The sequence below is a fragment of the Gekko japonicus genome, unplaced genomic scaffold (genome assembly GCF_001447785.1).
Source record: "Gekko japonicus isolate JY-2015 unplaced genomic scaffold, Gekko_japonicus_V1.1 scaffold1839, whole genome shotgun sequence".
Lineage (NCBI taxonomy): Eukaryota > Metazoa > Chordata > Lepidosauria > Squamata > Gekkonidae > Gekko > Gekko japonicus.
The window spans coordinates 46,496-60,218 of NW_015175415.1; the positions used below are offsets into that span (position 1 = coordinate 46,496).

Below are 13,723 nucleotides of genomic sequence, written 5' to 3' on the forward strand. Positions count from 1 at the left end.
GGGGCGCACGGTCCCGCGGCCTGAAACAGGGGGGGGGGGGGGGAGGTGTGGCTATTTGCGCCGTTGCATTCTGATCCGCCATTGGGCAATCAGACGCGACAGCGGCACACCGGGGGAATAGCTGCGTGCCGGCGCGATCAAACCGCAGGAGTCCATATGCAGCCCGTGGCAAACCATTTGCCAGTAGGTTGTTGCAGGTACCTTTTAAATGCACATCTTCAGCGGCATGCCACGGGTTGGCCACAGGTGCGCTACGCCTCCCAGATGTTCCGGTGTGATCGCGCCCGGAAAATCTGCCCAACTATCGTGCCTTCCGCAGGGCAAATGCTCCTTGTGAACAGGGCCTGTAATAGCCAAAAGGACTGGTTAAGGCAATGTGGCAATGCATAAACACAAAATAGAATATGTGGTGAACACTGCCATCAGCTGGTGGTTATCTTTTAATACATATTTAGACTGGCCACCATAGGAAATCCTGGTCATGTTATGCATTAGACTCATAAGACAAAGAGCATAAAACCGGCTTTTTAGAACATTTAAAGGGAAGAAAAGATTAATCTCGCTGAGAATTTATATGCGTTACAAACAGATAATGATGAAGGCATTTGCAAATGAGGTGCTTAATGAATCACTTGGGAGTACATCTAATACATTTTTCTAGCATAGGTCACTGGTTTGTACCTGTGGGTAGATTACTAAATTGGGTGTGCTGAAGGTGATTGGAATGAACAGGTAGGTTCAGGTAGCAGTGGGGAAACTTCTTGAACTCTAAAACAGAGCATGCCAAACTAATATTTCCCCCTCACAGTTTCTTGAAGCACTATCTAAATGCTGGATAATCTGTTTATAGCAAGAGCCATGGGTGCATATAAATGGATCCCCTACCTGCTAGAAGGATTGAAGGTGTGACCTTAGTTTCCTTGTTAGAGCTCTAGAGTGACATCATTAAACACCATGGAAAGAGGATGGATTGATCCAAAAGTGATATTCTTGTTGTTGTTTTTTAAGGCCTCTGAATGTATGCATGGCATGCAAAAAAGGCATATGAAGAAATTACAGCTACTGGATCTTTTTTGAATTTAGTAGAAAATTATTAATCAGATTTATCCTAAAGGTTGTCCTATACAGAGGATATGGTTTCCATCTACTCTGTAGTCTCTAGTAGGCATGGTTGAGGGTGAAATGCTATTTAAGTGTTAGAGGAAGGAAAACAATACCACTTTTGACAGCTGGTGCAGGCAGACAGCCATGTCCTCTCATATGTTTTCTCCTTTACCCAAGAGAGTTAGAACTGGGCCTTTCCATCAGTTCTTTATTGGAAATCAAAACAGCAGCATTTCTATCCTATAATCAATAAGATATGAAGCTTGCATAGAAAGCCTTTTTGGCAAGTACTAGAAAAAGTGGGACTTTGCAAAACTAGTCAATACACTTAGGAAATTACAGTGCCCTCTTCTTGTATTAAATGCAGACACATACTAAAGAGCTACTGAAGGCAGCTGAATATATTACAGGAAGCACTGAACAGCAGGTTGTGTGAATCTGTGTATTGTTTCATATTGTGATGTGATGCTGTCCTCATGGAGCCAATTGAAATCCTCAGCGTTGAGCTTAACTTGTGCTCATTCAAGTCCCTTAGCAGCTTTGAAAAACAAGGCGTGTTCTCCTAGGCCAGGGGTCCCCAAACATTTTGAGCCTCCAGGCACCTTTCGAATTCTGACACAACGTTGATGGGCGCAGCTACCAAAAAAGGCTGCCACAGGAGACACAACAGCCAACCACTAAATGCTGCAGCTTCCCTTCAGTCACACGGTGCAGATCCTTGTGCTTTGGTGGCAACTGCTGCCAAAGCAACATTTAAAAAAAAAATCTGTACAGCCAATTAGTAGCCTTGCTAAGCAAAAGCTCCATTGGGCCCCACACACCTTCAAAAACACTTGGCGGGCAACAGGAAAGGTGCTGGGCACTATGGCACCATGTTGGGGACTCCTCTCCTAGGAAATGATGCTCCTAGGATGGGTAAAGAGTAACAAGAGGGCTTTGCATAATGTTTTGACTAGTAATGGTCAATTGCTACAATAAATTATGTTCTGAGGGTACGTTCAGACGGGCAGCTAATCCCGCCATTATGCCGGCTCAAATTTGATCCCGATCTTTTAAATCCATCCTCGCATGACCAGGCATCCCCTGGGGGAATCGCCTTACCGCGTGCTGCTTCCGCTGTGGATTGTCTAGATAGCGTCCACTGAAGGAGGCACGTGCAGTGGTTTTTTTAAAAAAAAACTTTTTGTGCATGCGCATAGGCATGATATTGCAGCCTTGTTTATCCGCACATGCGCAGAATCAAGATTTTTTAAAGATGGCGCCCGTTCGGGATGGTCTGACGTCAGACCATCCCGAACAGGTCCCATTTTTTAATTGCGCATTGGAACAATCAGACAGGGGCAAGTCCACGAGTGGCCCGTCGGAACCGAAAACTCCAGATTTTAACTACTACCTTTTTAGTACGGCTCCGAAGCGCAGCAGAACGGGATCCTCATGGAAGACGGACGTTTCCCAGATGTTGATGTCTGGACATTACATTTAAATCCATGAGGCACTCGTACCTCACGTGGATCTAAAGAGCCGTCTGAACGCACCCTGACATTCTACTTAAGAATGAGACTTGTCTTTCAGCTAACAAATTTCTTAGTGTATTCAGTTGAAGGCATAAAACTGAATGAAGAAGGATGATGGAAGAAAGGGGGAGATCCTGCATGTATCTTATCCCCCTCCTCTAAGCTTTGCACATGATGATAAAAATCCTAATGTAATAAAGGGTAGGAATGTCCAGTCCAGCATAATTTTACCCTGTTGTAGCACAAGTATGCTGTGATTGAGTTGGTCCTGATTTCTCTTGGATCTCATTCCATTTTTGTTTAGTCTGCAGAGGTGTGATTCCAAGTGGTGAAGATGACCCAGTATTCATCAAAGAGTGGGTTTCAGCTTGCTGGGAGCATGCTTTCTTTAGGGACCAGTTGAGCTGGTTTAGGTGTCTTCATTCTCTATCCAAATAGGTATTGCTAGCAAGAGTAGCATCCGCCACCTTCCCTAGTCCTTCAGCACTTTATATTGTAGTGTGTGCCTTCCTACCATGTACTCCAGAAGGTTGCACAGGCTCTAATTATGTATGCATGACATATCCTATGCATATTAATTGTGTTACGCTTCTCCTCTGCAGAAGGGAAACCTGCCCACAACTGAAGTGTAACTAATGACGCGAAGCCTTCTTTTGGAAGTGTGTGACTGTTTTCCCCTCCTCCCATGCTTGTTTTGTTTGTGTTTTACCTCCCTGTAGACCCTTTATTGGTATGTGTGTTTTATTTTTATTTTTTTATTTTTATTTTTTAGTATTTGCTAACCAGGTTCCTGTCTCTGGTTTTTTGGGTGTTGCTGTCTGTGCTATCGCTGTGTGTTCGCTTGCATGCAGTTGAGGAAAGGCCCTCCCGTGCCGCCACCTCCAAAACTCACTCCATCCAAGGAGATGAAGCAGGAGAACATCATCAACCTGTTTGATGACAATTTTGTCCCAGAGATCAGTGTGACAACCCCCTCACAGGTTAGCTTCTCCTTCTTCCCTGCCCTCTCTTCCCCAATCCTTACTCCACTTCACCTTCATTGTTTATCTCTTCCTTATCAGAGGTGTCAGGCCATGAAAACTGCTCAGGGTGGGGAAGTCGGGTGATGGTAGAGAGCCGACAGGATATGAAGTAGGCAAACAGAGTAGTGAGGTTTTAACTCCATTTTATCAGGCTGTGGTCTGTCTCTGACTGAGGTCGGATGAAAAGGGAAGCAGGGTGTGTGGAGAAGTTCTACCTCAATCTGTCTTGCTTCTTATCTTCATCACAGCGGCCAAGGCCATGAAGACAAATCCCATCTCTCCTTAGCTAAATGTGTGCATACATGGGACGAGGTGTATTCTTATAGGAAACGTATAGAAAATCCAAATACTTTGTCCCTTGACTGCATGATTTTTCTTCAGAAATGGAACAGGGCCTCCCTGGAATTTGGCTTTGATGCAGGCTTCTTGGCTCTTTTATTCCTCCTCCCGTGTACTTTTAATGAGACGGCTGCTTCATGTCTGGGATTTTTGAGTATATGAACCGGGCCTGTCTTGTATTAAGCACTTGCACGGTTTTTGCAGCCTCTAGGGTTAAAAGTGTAGCTGTCCTCCTTAGAAATGGGAAGGAGTAGCTTGTTCACATGAGTTGTATTTCTGTAAGAGAGATGGGTTTGTGTCAGTGACTTTACATGCTGCACCTCTCTGTGGAGCTGTAATCTTTATTCTCCAGACAGACTTCTGTCCCAGTAGCCTATGTCTGAAGTCTCTTCTAAAAGTAACTAGCATTCCTCAGCAATTCAGCATCCTATGGCCACTCAAGCTAATCTTGTAAAGCTTGAGAAATGACTGGGGGGGGGGGGGATTCTGTTGTAGCTTAGTGCCCAAGAGAGTTCCTGGACAAGCAAATGTGAATTGTCATCACTAGCTCATCCTAAGGATGCTTTAATTCCAGTGGGGGGAGTGGGTGAAAGGAAAACACCCTGACTAGTTTTCTGGCAACATTTCCATGATTCATATCCATCCTCATCACCATTATTTTCATTATTCATTGAGTGACACCTCTAGCCATTCTGTTTCCTGATTCCACTCTTCCTTCCTTACCTCAGCGTGGTGGCCTGCGACTTTTACCTCTTCCTCCTGTTCGACGGCTGAAACATTGCACGAGGGGCCTGGAATTGGGAGAAAAGGCAAGTTTAGGCCTCAGGTTTCAAGGGTTGTGGAATCACCTCACAAGCTCATGTGGATAGTGTGAACAGAGCTAACATGAGCTGGTGGATTAGGCTTCCTTCTTGGGTGCACCAAGGAAACCTATAAAACTGCCACCTAGCTCTTTTAAAAGCACCAGGCTCTGGTTACTACCAGTGTGAGAGAGAACAATTTTGCACTTATCTAAATAGAAGTATGAACGAGCATCAGGCATGGTTTTCTGTCTGACCAGGAAGTAGTGACAATGGAGCCAGTTCTAGTAGAGGAAATGGGACAGTTCTTTAAAATCTCTCTATTTTAGTGATAAGGAACAACAGTATCTGTAAAGATCTCCTTTACTGAGAAATGACTGAAAAGAAGTATCTGAAGTGAAAGAACTACAGGAGGAAAATAGGCAGCCTGTGGCAGAAAAAATATATATCAATATCCACAGAGTCCTATATTTACACTGTTGAGAATTAAAAGGATACCTTTGAGGATGCAGCTGCAAAGACATAAGGGTCATGCATAAAAATGCCTGAGAGGAGATCTCTGTGGGGAAAAATAGATGCCACAGAGCTAGGGTTCCCAGCAGGCCTGGAGAAAAATGTCCTCTCTCTTTAATAGAGACTTACTGTGTGGAAATGGGCAGCTGAAGTTTTTCCTTGCATGGAGATAAATTACATCACCTGATAAATAACATCCCATTAAGCCTCTGTTAATGGGGCAGGGCATTCCCCCCCCCCCCCTTGGGCAGCTGGCAAACCTACACAGAGCAAAATCTGCAGGGACAAATTCTGTGGGGGAAGACTAGACATATCAAGAGTTGCTATGAGGATATTGCCTCAGGTGGCAATTTTTGACAGTTATGAGAAGCTCTTAATTTAATTGTATTTTTGCTAAATGGGAGGTGGGGTTGCCATAGGGTTGCCAGCCTCCAGGTGGGGCCTGGGGATCTCCCGCTTTTACAACTGATCTCCAGCTGATAGAGATCAGCTCCCCTGGAGAAAATGGCTGCTTTGGAGGGTGGACTCTATGACCGTGTACCCTGCTGAGGCCCCTGCCATCACCCTGCCCTCTTTTGGATCCACCCCCAAAGTCTCCAGGTATTTTCCAACCCAGACCATGTAACCCTAGGTTGCCATTTGGATTTTCCATTTGAGTACCAAGATGTCCTGAGCCAGCCCAGCAACCAGGTGTGCCTAGGACTGCTTTTTTTTTAGAACAATCTGACTTTTTATATAGAGAAAAAGAAGAGTTGGCTTTTCTCTGCCTTAAGGAGTCTCAAAGCAGCTTGCAATTGCCTTCCCTTTTTCTCCCCTCAACAATCACCTTGTGAGGTATGTGAGTCTGAGACAGTTCTAATAGAACTGTGACTGGCCCACGGTCACCCAGCAGGCTTCATATGGAGGAGTGGGGAATCAACCCGGTTCTCCAGATTTGAGTCTGCCACTCATTAACTACCACACCACTCTGGCTCCTGTGACAATTCATATATATATATTGGAGCTGGATGATGTACATGATATTTCTGATTTTACATAACTGCTTAACATCTGAGTATAATTGCCTCACTTTTAGGGGTGAAAGTACAGGGTAACAACTATTAAATCAACAAATACAAAAAAAAAAACCCTCCTTCTGGTTGGTTTTAATGCCTTTTTCCTCTGTGCTATATAAGACACCTTGAGTCATATGGGCAGTGAGAAAGATAAAATAAAATGACTTAATAAAAATAACAAATTTAAAAATCCCCCCACATAGATCAGAAAGAAGGGCCTTGGCATCTCTCTGACATACTGAATGGCTATGCCCATGTAATGTATTTGAATGGAGAAGCATTCTTTTGTCTGAACAGTCAGCTGCAATCTGGAGCAGCAGGCCATCATATGAGTTGTCACCTTTGATCCGGGGCCACAGGTTTACTCCCTCACTGAAAACTGAGCCATCAACAGGTAGACTTTATGCCTATACATTAAACATATGCAGATGAAGATCAAATCCCCCCCCCAATACATGGTAAATCTAACAGAGAATAGGGTTGCCAGGTCCCCCAGGGGGGGCGGGGGAACCCCCACTCGATGGGTCCATTACCCGCTGTTCAGCGAATTGGGCCTCTGGGGGGACTCCCCCCCCAAAATGCCGGGATTGCGGAAACATGCCCGGCGTGATGATATCACCCAGAGGTGACGTCGTCATGCTGGGCACGTTGCGGGGGGGGGGCGCTCTAGCATTCGAGGGAAAACTCTATGGTTTTCCCTCGAATGATAGTGGTCGTCGAGGACCTCCAGGACGGGGCCCGGGACTCCCCCGCTAAAACTAAGGTAAGACTTGGCAACCCTAGAGACCACTGAAGTAATAGGGAATGTGCTAGTAAAATGGCAGAGAGGAATATAAGAGCTTTTACAGCAGTAGAGAAGTCTGTTTCTTAGGGGAACCAAAGTGCACAAATTCTGACTCTATGCCCCATGCATCCTTCTGTATCCGAAAAAGCCGTGGGCCACCGAGCAGCCTTCTATCCCTGTCCACACCTATCCTTTCCTTGCCGCATGCCTCAACAACTCTTACACCGTGTTGTATTGTGTATGTTTATGTGTAAACACTTGTGTAAACAGTGCATTCGGCTTTGAACCCGCTCTAGAGTACGGGACACCTGAACTGGACAGCATCAATCTAAAGGAGTATGGGTTTCCAACTGATGAATCTGGTTCCTAGAGCAGAAACCACTGGAAAACCTCTGACCATTAATGCATTCCCTGTGGAAGTTTCAATATGTCGTAGGGCTGATCATTGGGAGGGGGGAGCGGTAAGGGAAACTAACCCAAACAAAAGGACTCATCATGGACACCTGGTGCAGGTGACCCGGTGACAGGTAAGAGTCCAACATGGCTATAACCTCTGCCTTTAATCTTTTTGTTTCTTTTATCCTTTTTTAGTCAAAAAAGAAGTAGTAGCACCTACAGATTCGCACTGGAATAAAAGCTTAACACCAGAATTCTTTAGATGACAAGTCATGGCTATAGTTTAAGTTTCACGTCTTTGAGATAAGGAAATGGTGAGACAAAGAACTGCTTCTTCTGTTAGCACATTCTACTGGAGGCTGATGAAGGACAGAAAAAAGTTGCATTAAATATGAAGTGTAGTTGATAGACAACCACAGATGTATGGAAAGGAGGGGTCCTCTCTTTGAATAAGGTGTGTGTGTGTGTGTGTGATGAGGTTAAGACACTGAGCTGTAGACCGGAAGGTCTGTAGTTTGGCAGTTCGAGACCCTGGTGCCATGTGATGGAGTGAGTTCCCATCTCTGGCCCCAGCTCCTGCCAACCGAGCAGTTCGAAAGCAAGAAATTGCAAGTAGATAAATAGATACCGCGTCGCTGGGAAGGTAACAGCATTCTGTGCACCTCGGTGTTTAGTCATGCCAGCCACATGACCACGGAAACGTCTTTGGACAGTGCTAGCTCTTCGGCTTGGCACTGCCCCCTAGAGTCAGATTCAACTAGCTTTTGAGCAAGGGAAACCTTTACCTTTTACTATCAAAACTATCCTGGCTTCTGTTTGGATATACCATCAATTTTATACCCCCTCAGTGGGAGGGGTCTTTGTTGGGGAGTTGGAATTTGTTGGAATTCGTTACCTTGTCTAAGAGCAGAAGAACTGTTGTGGTCAAGTAAAATATTGCTGAAATCTTTGAACAAATCCACTTTTGTCCAGAAATAGCAAACTGTGCAAACTGTATGGCTTGTAACTCATTCTGTGGGAATAAGGACATTATGCTCAGTTTGAATGTGTATATGAATGGTACATTTTTAGTGCTACCTCAAAAGAAGGGTTGATAGCCCCAGTAAGCATACTTTCCATTGCTAAGATTATACAATTAATTAGCCTGAGAAGACAGAACTTTGATGGACAGCAAGCCTTGAAAAGTGCTAAGAGAACTTGCATTAATGTTGTGTTTGGAAATAGGATTCTGCTATTGGAAGCATTGCAGTCAGGGCAGAGCAAAAGAGAAAGGAGTGGGAAAAGCTAACTTCTAAGCAGAGAAGAATGTTTCGTATTCCTGACTATGGCAGTATTGTTGACTAAAGTAAAGGTTTCCCTGAAAATCTCGTCTTTTCAAGGTAGTTCCAGGTGTCTCCATTTGCAGTGTAGGTGCTATGGCCATATTAAACGTTGCTGACCTAAGGATTTTTGGCAAGATTTGAGAAGTTGATCCCCATTGAGAAAAGTCACAGAGGATTAAAAGCAGAAGAGGGTATTTTATCTCTCACCTGGGGCTGCAGTGTGGTGGAAGTGTCTGACAATAACAAAGAAACTTAGGCTGGATGACAGTTGTGTGAGGTACTGATGCTTTTTGTTTCATGGCTGTCTTTCTATACGAAGACATTACACACTCTGTGGGCACTTGTGAACATTTTGTTGTTTGTACCACATGACTCTCTGCATTACTTTTGCATCTCTAGCACCTGGATGACACCTTCCACACTCGAGTGCCTTCCTATATTTGACTAATACTCAGCACTGCTTTTTCCCCCTTAATGCTGCCAAGTTTGATGCCCCGGGGCCCTTCCAGGAGGGAGCCAGCCTGTTGGATCTGGATTTTGATCCCATTAAGCCAGATAACATTTCTGTAGGGAAGTCGCCCACGCCTGCCGCCCAGGTTGGTCTGTCATTGCTATTTGTTGACTGCATGAAATGTTAAGCATCAGGGGGACCTTGTCAGCTGGGTAGGAAGTGCTATGTGTTCATAGCAACTGAGAGACTCCCTGAAAATATTTTTTTGAGAAATATACTCGCTTTCCTATTATTTTTTTCTGGCAATATTAATAGGGAGTTAATCTAAAGAGTTTGCACCTGCACCCATTGTGTTATCTGGGATGGATCTGAATTTGAACTGAGTTCCCTGAAATCATCCAAAGCATTCTGGTGGCATTGACACATGGTAAACTATCATGGTGCCCTTAGTATGTTATGTACCAAACTTTTATAGATTGCACATCTTCACAAGGATGTTCCCACTACATGGTGAGATGAAAACTGGTCTTCTGAGTCACCTTTATTTAGTAGGAGACAAGTACTTTAAAGAACAAGAGTATTGAAATAATCACTCCAAAATAATTGATAGTCAAGAGTACTATCAATTCATGTCAGGGAATGGTATATTATTAGGTTAAATTAGGTTGGGGGGGGGACAACCTGGGTGGTACATGGACACTTTGTACATATGGCTGTATTTTGTATGCTGGCTGAAATAATAATATCTTAATATGTTTCTACTCCTGTTGCTCTTTGCTTTGCTTAGTCTTTGCCTTGGGATTTATGGGAGGTAAGATTTCTTTTAATACAGCCCTTTAGTGCAGCATACCACACTATGTGTTGCTCAGTGCATGTGCAAACATTATCTTTATTGTCAATTATCATGCAAAGCTTGTCATTCTTGTGTTGACTTTCCATTCCCATCCTCTTCAGTGTATTGATCTGAAGTATTATGTTGGAGCCATCATCTTCTGCCTTTGTCATACTCTGACCTGAGATCTCCATCTCCTGTGCTTTGACAGTACATATTTATGGCATTTCCTGAAGCTTAAACCTTGTTGCTGTTTGGCATTTGCTTCTGCTTTATATCTTGAAATGACTGCATGGCCTTTCCTATCTCCAATTGTATAGTATGCATACTTCTCAACTGCCACCACGTTTACCTTTTTATTGAAAAATTTATTAAATTGCTATATTAATTTTACTGCTATGGGCTCTGATAGCAGAAATGTAGGCATATTTACCACTGCCCTCCTTTCATTGTTTTTCACACAGGTAGGGGTATGCCTTCCAGAATTCCCAAGCTGAAATGATAATGATAATGATAATGACGATGATAATAATAATAATAATAATAATAATAATAATTTATTTCTATACTACCCATAGCCAAAGCTCTCTGGGTGATTTACAACTAGTATAAAACAATAAAATACAATAGATAAAATAGTAAGAATTAAAAATTTAATTTGAAATACACATACAAATCACTGTTTCTGATAGTTACCATGATTTTCCAGAACAGTTATACAATTCCAAGATTCTTAAGTATTATGAAAAACACTCACTCCACACACACATCCATGTGATTTTTTTTGTGTGTGTGTTTGGGTGCTTACCATTGACAGCAACAGGCATCTTATTTTCCTTTGATTCTCCAAATTCCCCAGGCACATGGCCCAACAAAGCTGCTGTTCTAGGATGATCATTCCTCCCTCTCTGCTTTGTGGGAGCAGAGCTTGTTTTCCCCTGCAAGTAGAATGCCCAGAAATATCTTGTTCAGGGGCCCATAGAATTGGACCCCTTGGTACAATTCACTTGCAACTTGGGTGGTCTTTAGTAGGCAGGCAGCACTCACTCCCCTCCAATGTTGGTGCCATTTGATTGAACAGCCACTCCAGCTACCCCTGAAAAAGCCCCCTGTAAGCAATAATAGGAGATCTACTGTTCTACTTACTTTCTTCGCCTTGTGGAAAGAAACAGACTTCAACACAGAGTTTTGGACGGAAGGGTGAATTTTTTATTGTTAGTAAGTCACTGTAAGAGTAGGAAAATGAAATGAATGCAGAGTGGGTTTTTTTAAATGCTGACGGCTGATGCAATTTTTCACCAATGGGAATCAGTGGAGAGAAATGGGTCTGCATCAAGGGGCTCCTGCTTTGGTGGTCTGTAAAACTGAACCTCTTTTCGTTCAATCTGCTTGAAACTTAGGTAGTCTTAAGACAGAGCCAAGAGTGTGTTTTCTGTGAATTTAATGTTGTGGTCTTTAAAAACAGCTTCCTCAGACCCTCAAATTTGTTCTCCATTGAAAACAATGGTCCCAAAACACCAGAACCTGAAAAATCACATGGATTTGAATCCCAAAACAGTAATGTCCTACCCCCAAATTAGCCACCATGATACCCCTCCCCCCCAGAATCCTGGATCCTAAATAGTAATAATGTTTTTATTGGAGCACTAGGAATAAGGCCTGTTGTGGAAATAAATAAAATGAGCTCTAGAAAGAGGCTCTGGGAGAGTGCCCTGGCCTTGGGCAATCAGTGTCAACTTGCTATGGCAACCTCAGCAGGATATAATGACAGAGTCCACCATTTTCTCCAGGGGAACTGACCTCTGCTACCTGAAGAGTAGTTGTAATTTTGAGTGATCTCCAGCCCCCCACCTGGAGATTAGCAACAATGGTTCCCCAGGAGGAAAAATATAGTCTTTCTTCACAGTGAGAACCAAAGCAGCTTACATCATTCTCCTCTCCCTCTTCTGACTTGCACAACAATCCTGTGAGGTAGGTTAGGCTAAAAGTCTATGACTGGTCCAAAATCACCCACTCAGCTTTCACAGCAAGAACCGGGGTCTGGCAGACCCTGCTCTGAAACACTAACTGCTATGCCACATTGGCTGTAGTATCGCCTGGTATCACAACTGAACTCCAGACAACAGATCTCTCTTTCCCCTTGATAAAATAACTGTTTTGGAGGGTGGCCTCTATCGCATTCTGTTCAGCTGCCACCGCTCCCCTCCCTAAACTCTGGCTTCTGTAGACTGCACTGCAAAATCTCCAGGAATTTCCCAACCTAGAGCTGGCAACCCTAGTCAGGACTGGCCCGAATGAGTTTTCTCCAAAAGGCCAAAATAGATGTGGAAAGGGTCTCCCCCCACCTTTTACTGAGAGAACCAAGCTTGATTGCATTTTCTGTACTAGCTTTCCTCCACCCTCCCCTTGCTCACTTAAAAAACTAACCCTTTTTTATCCTATGATTTAAAAAAGGCCCAAGGCACTTGTAAATATTTAGTAAACAGATTTTTTTTGGTTGTGACCCCATAATGTATAGAATAATACTGGATTTGTAGGCCACTTGGTCAAGAGACATAAAAATTGTTCTCCTTGCCTTTTGGTTGTTTGCTGTTTATCCCAGCTTAAAAAAAAATGTGAACGTCAAGCAGGATTTGTGTGCTGAGGCTAGGTCACCAGATTAAAGTATTCTGCAGTTTAACTTGCAGTTAATTAACTGTGGGATCCTAAGCAGAGCTGCACACTTCTAAACCCACTGACTTCAGTGGATTTAGAAGGGTGTAACTCTGTTTAGGGTTGTAATGTCAGGCTGCAATCTTATGCATGCTGGCTGTAATCAGTAGGATTTATTTCTGAGTGGTTGAGACGCTGAACTGCAGGCTGGAAGGTCGGTAGTTCAGCAGTTCGAGACCCAAGATGGAGTGAGCTCCCGTCTCTGGTCCCAGCTCCTTCCAACCTAGCAGTTCAAAAGCAAGAAATTGCAAGTAGATAAATAGATGAGCACCGCATCCCTAGAGTTGGATTCGACTGGCTTTCAAGCAAGGGAAACCTTTACCTTTACTAGATATGCAGAGAATTATATTACATAGGTAAATATAATTACATAGATACCAAGATCGCTGTGCTTTTTATGTAAAGCTAAAGGTTCCCTTGCTCGAAAGCCAGTCGAATCCGACTCTAGGGGTGCGGTGCTCATCTCCGTTTCAAAGCTGAAGAGCCAGCGCTGTCCGAAGACGTTTCCGTGATCATGTGGCCGGCATGACTAAACACCAAGGTGCACGGAATGCTGTTACCTTCCCACTACTTGCAATTTCTTGCTTTGGAACTGCTAGGTAAGTGCAAATAATTTTCAACTTAATAAACCCTACCTCATTGTTAAAAAGAAAGGTCATCTTTGCATAGTTTCATAAAATTGGCCATCACACTTAATCAATACAGTTCTAAGCAGGGGGCATAATGTTTCTTAGGATTTCACGTTAATTTAAATCAAATAGTTTAAAATGTAAAGCCCAGGCTGAAGCATATTGTTTCAGACCCACAACCCATAAAATTGAACCACTGAAACGAAGAAGACAGCAAAGGGATTGCAAGGCTCCTTGGTTAAGCAGGAAT

At 43.5% G+C, this 13,723-nt stretch overlaps 1 protein-coding gene across 1 annotated transcript in view; it reads left to right on the forward strand.

The window, feature by feature from the left end:
- The window catches only part of LOC107122644 (myc box-dependent-interacting protein 1-like), a gene marked incomplete at its 5' end in the record, with an annotated part of 63,509 nt that overhangs the window by 29,699 nt on the left and 20,087 nt on the right, over positions 1 to 13,723 (forward strand). Inside the window, 2 exons of the mRNA XM_015425769.1 lie at positions 3,470 to 3,598; positions 4,708 to 4,788. Of these exons, the coding sequence (XP_015281255.1) occupies positions 3,470 to 3,598; positions 4,708 to 4,788 (210 nt within the window). The remainder of the gene's footprint in view (positions 1 to 3,469; positions 3,599 to 4,707; positions 4,789 to 13,723) is intronic.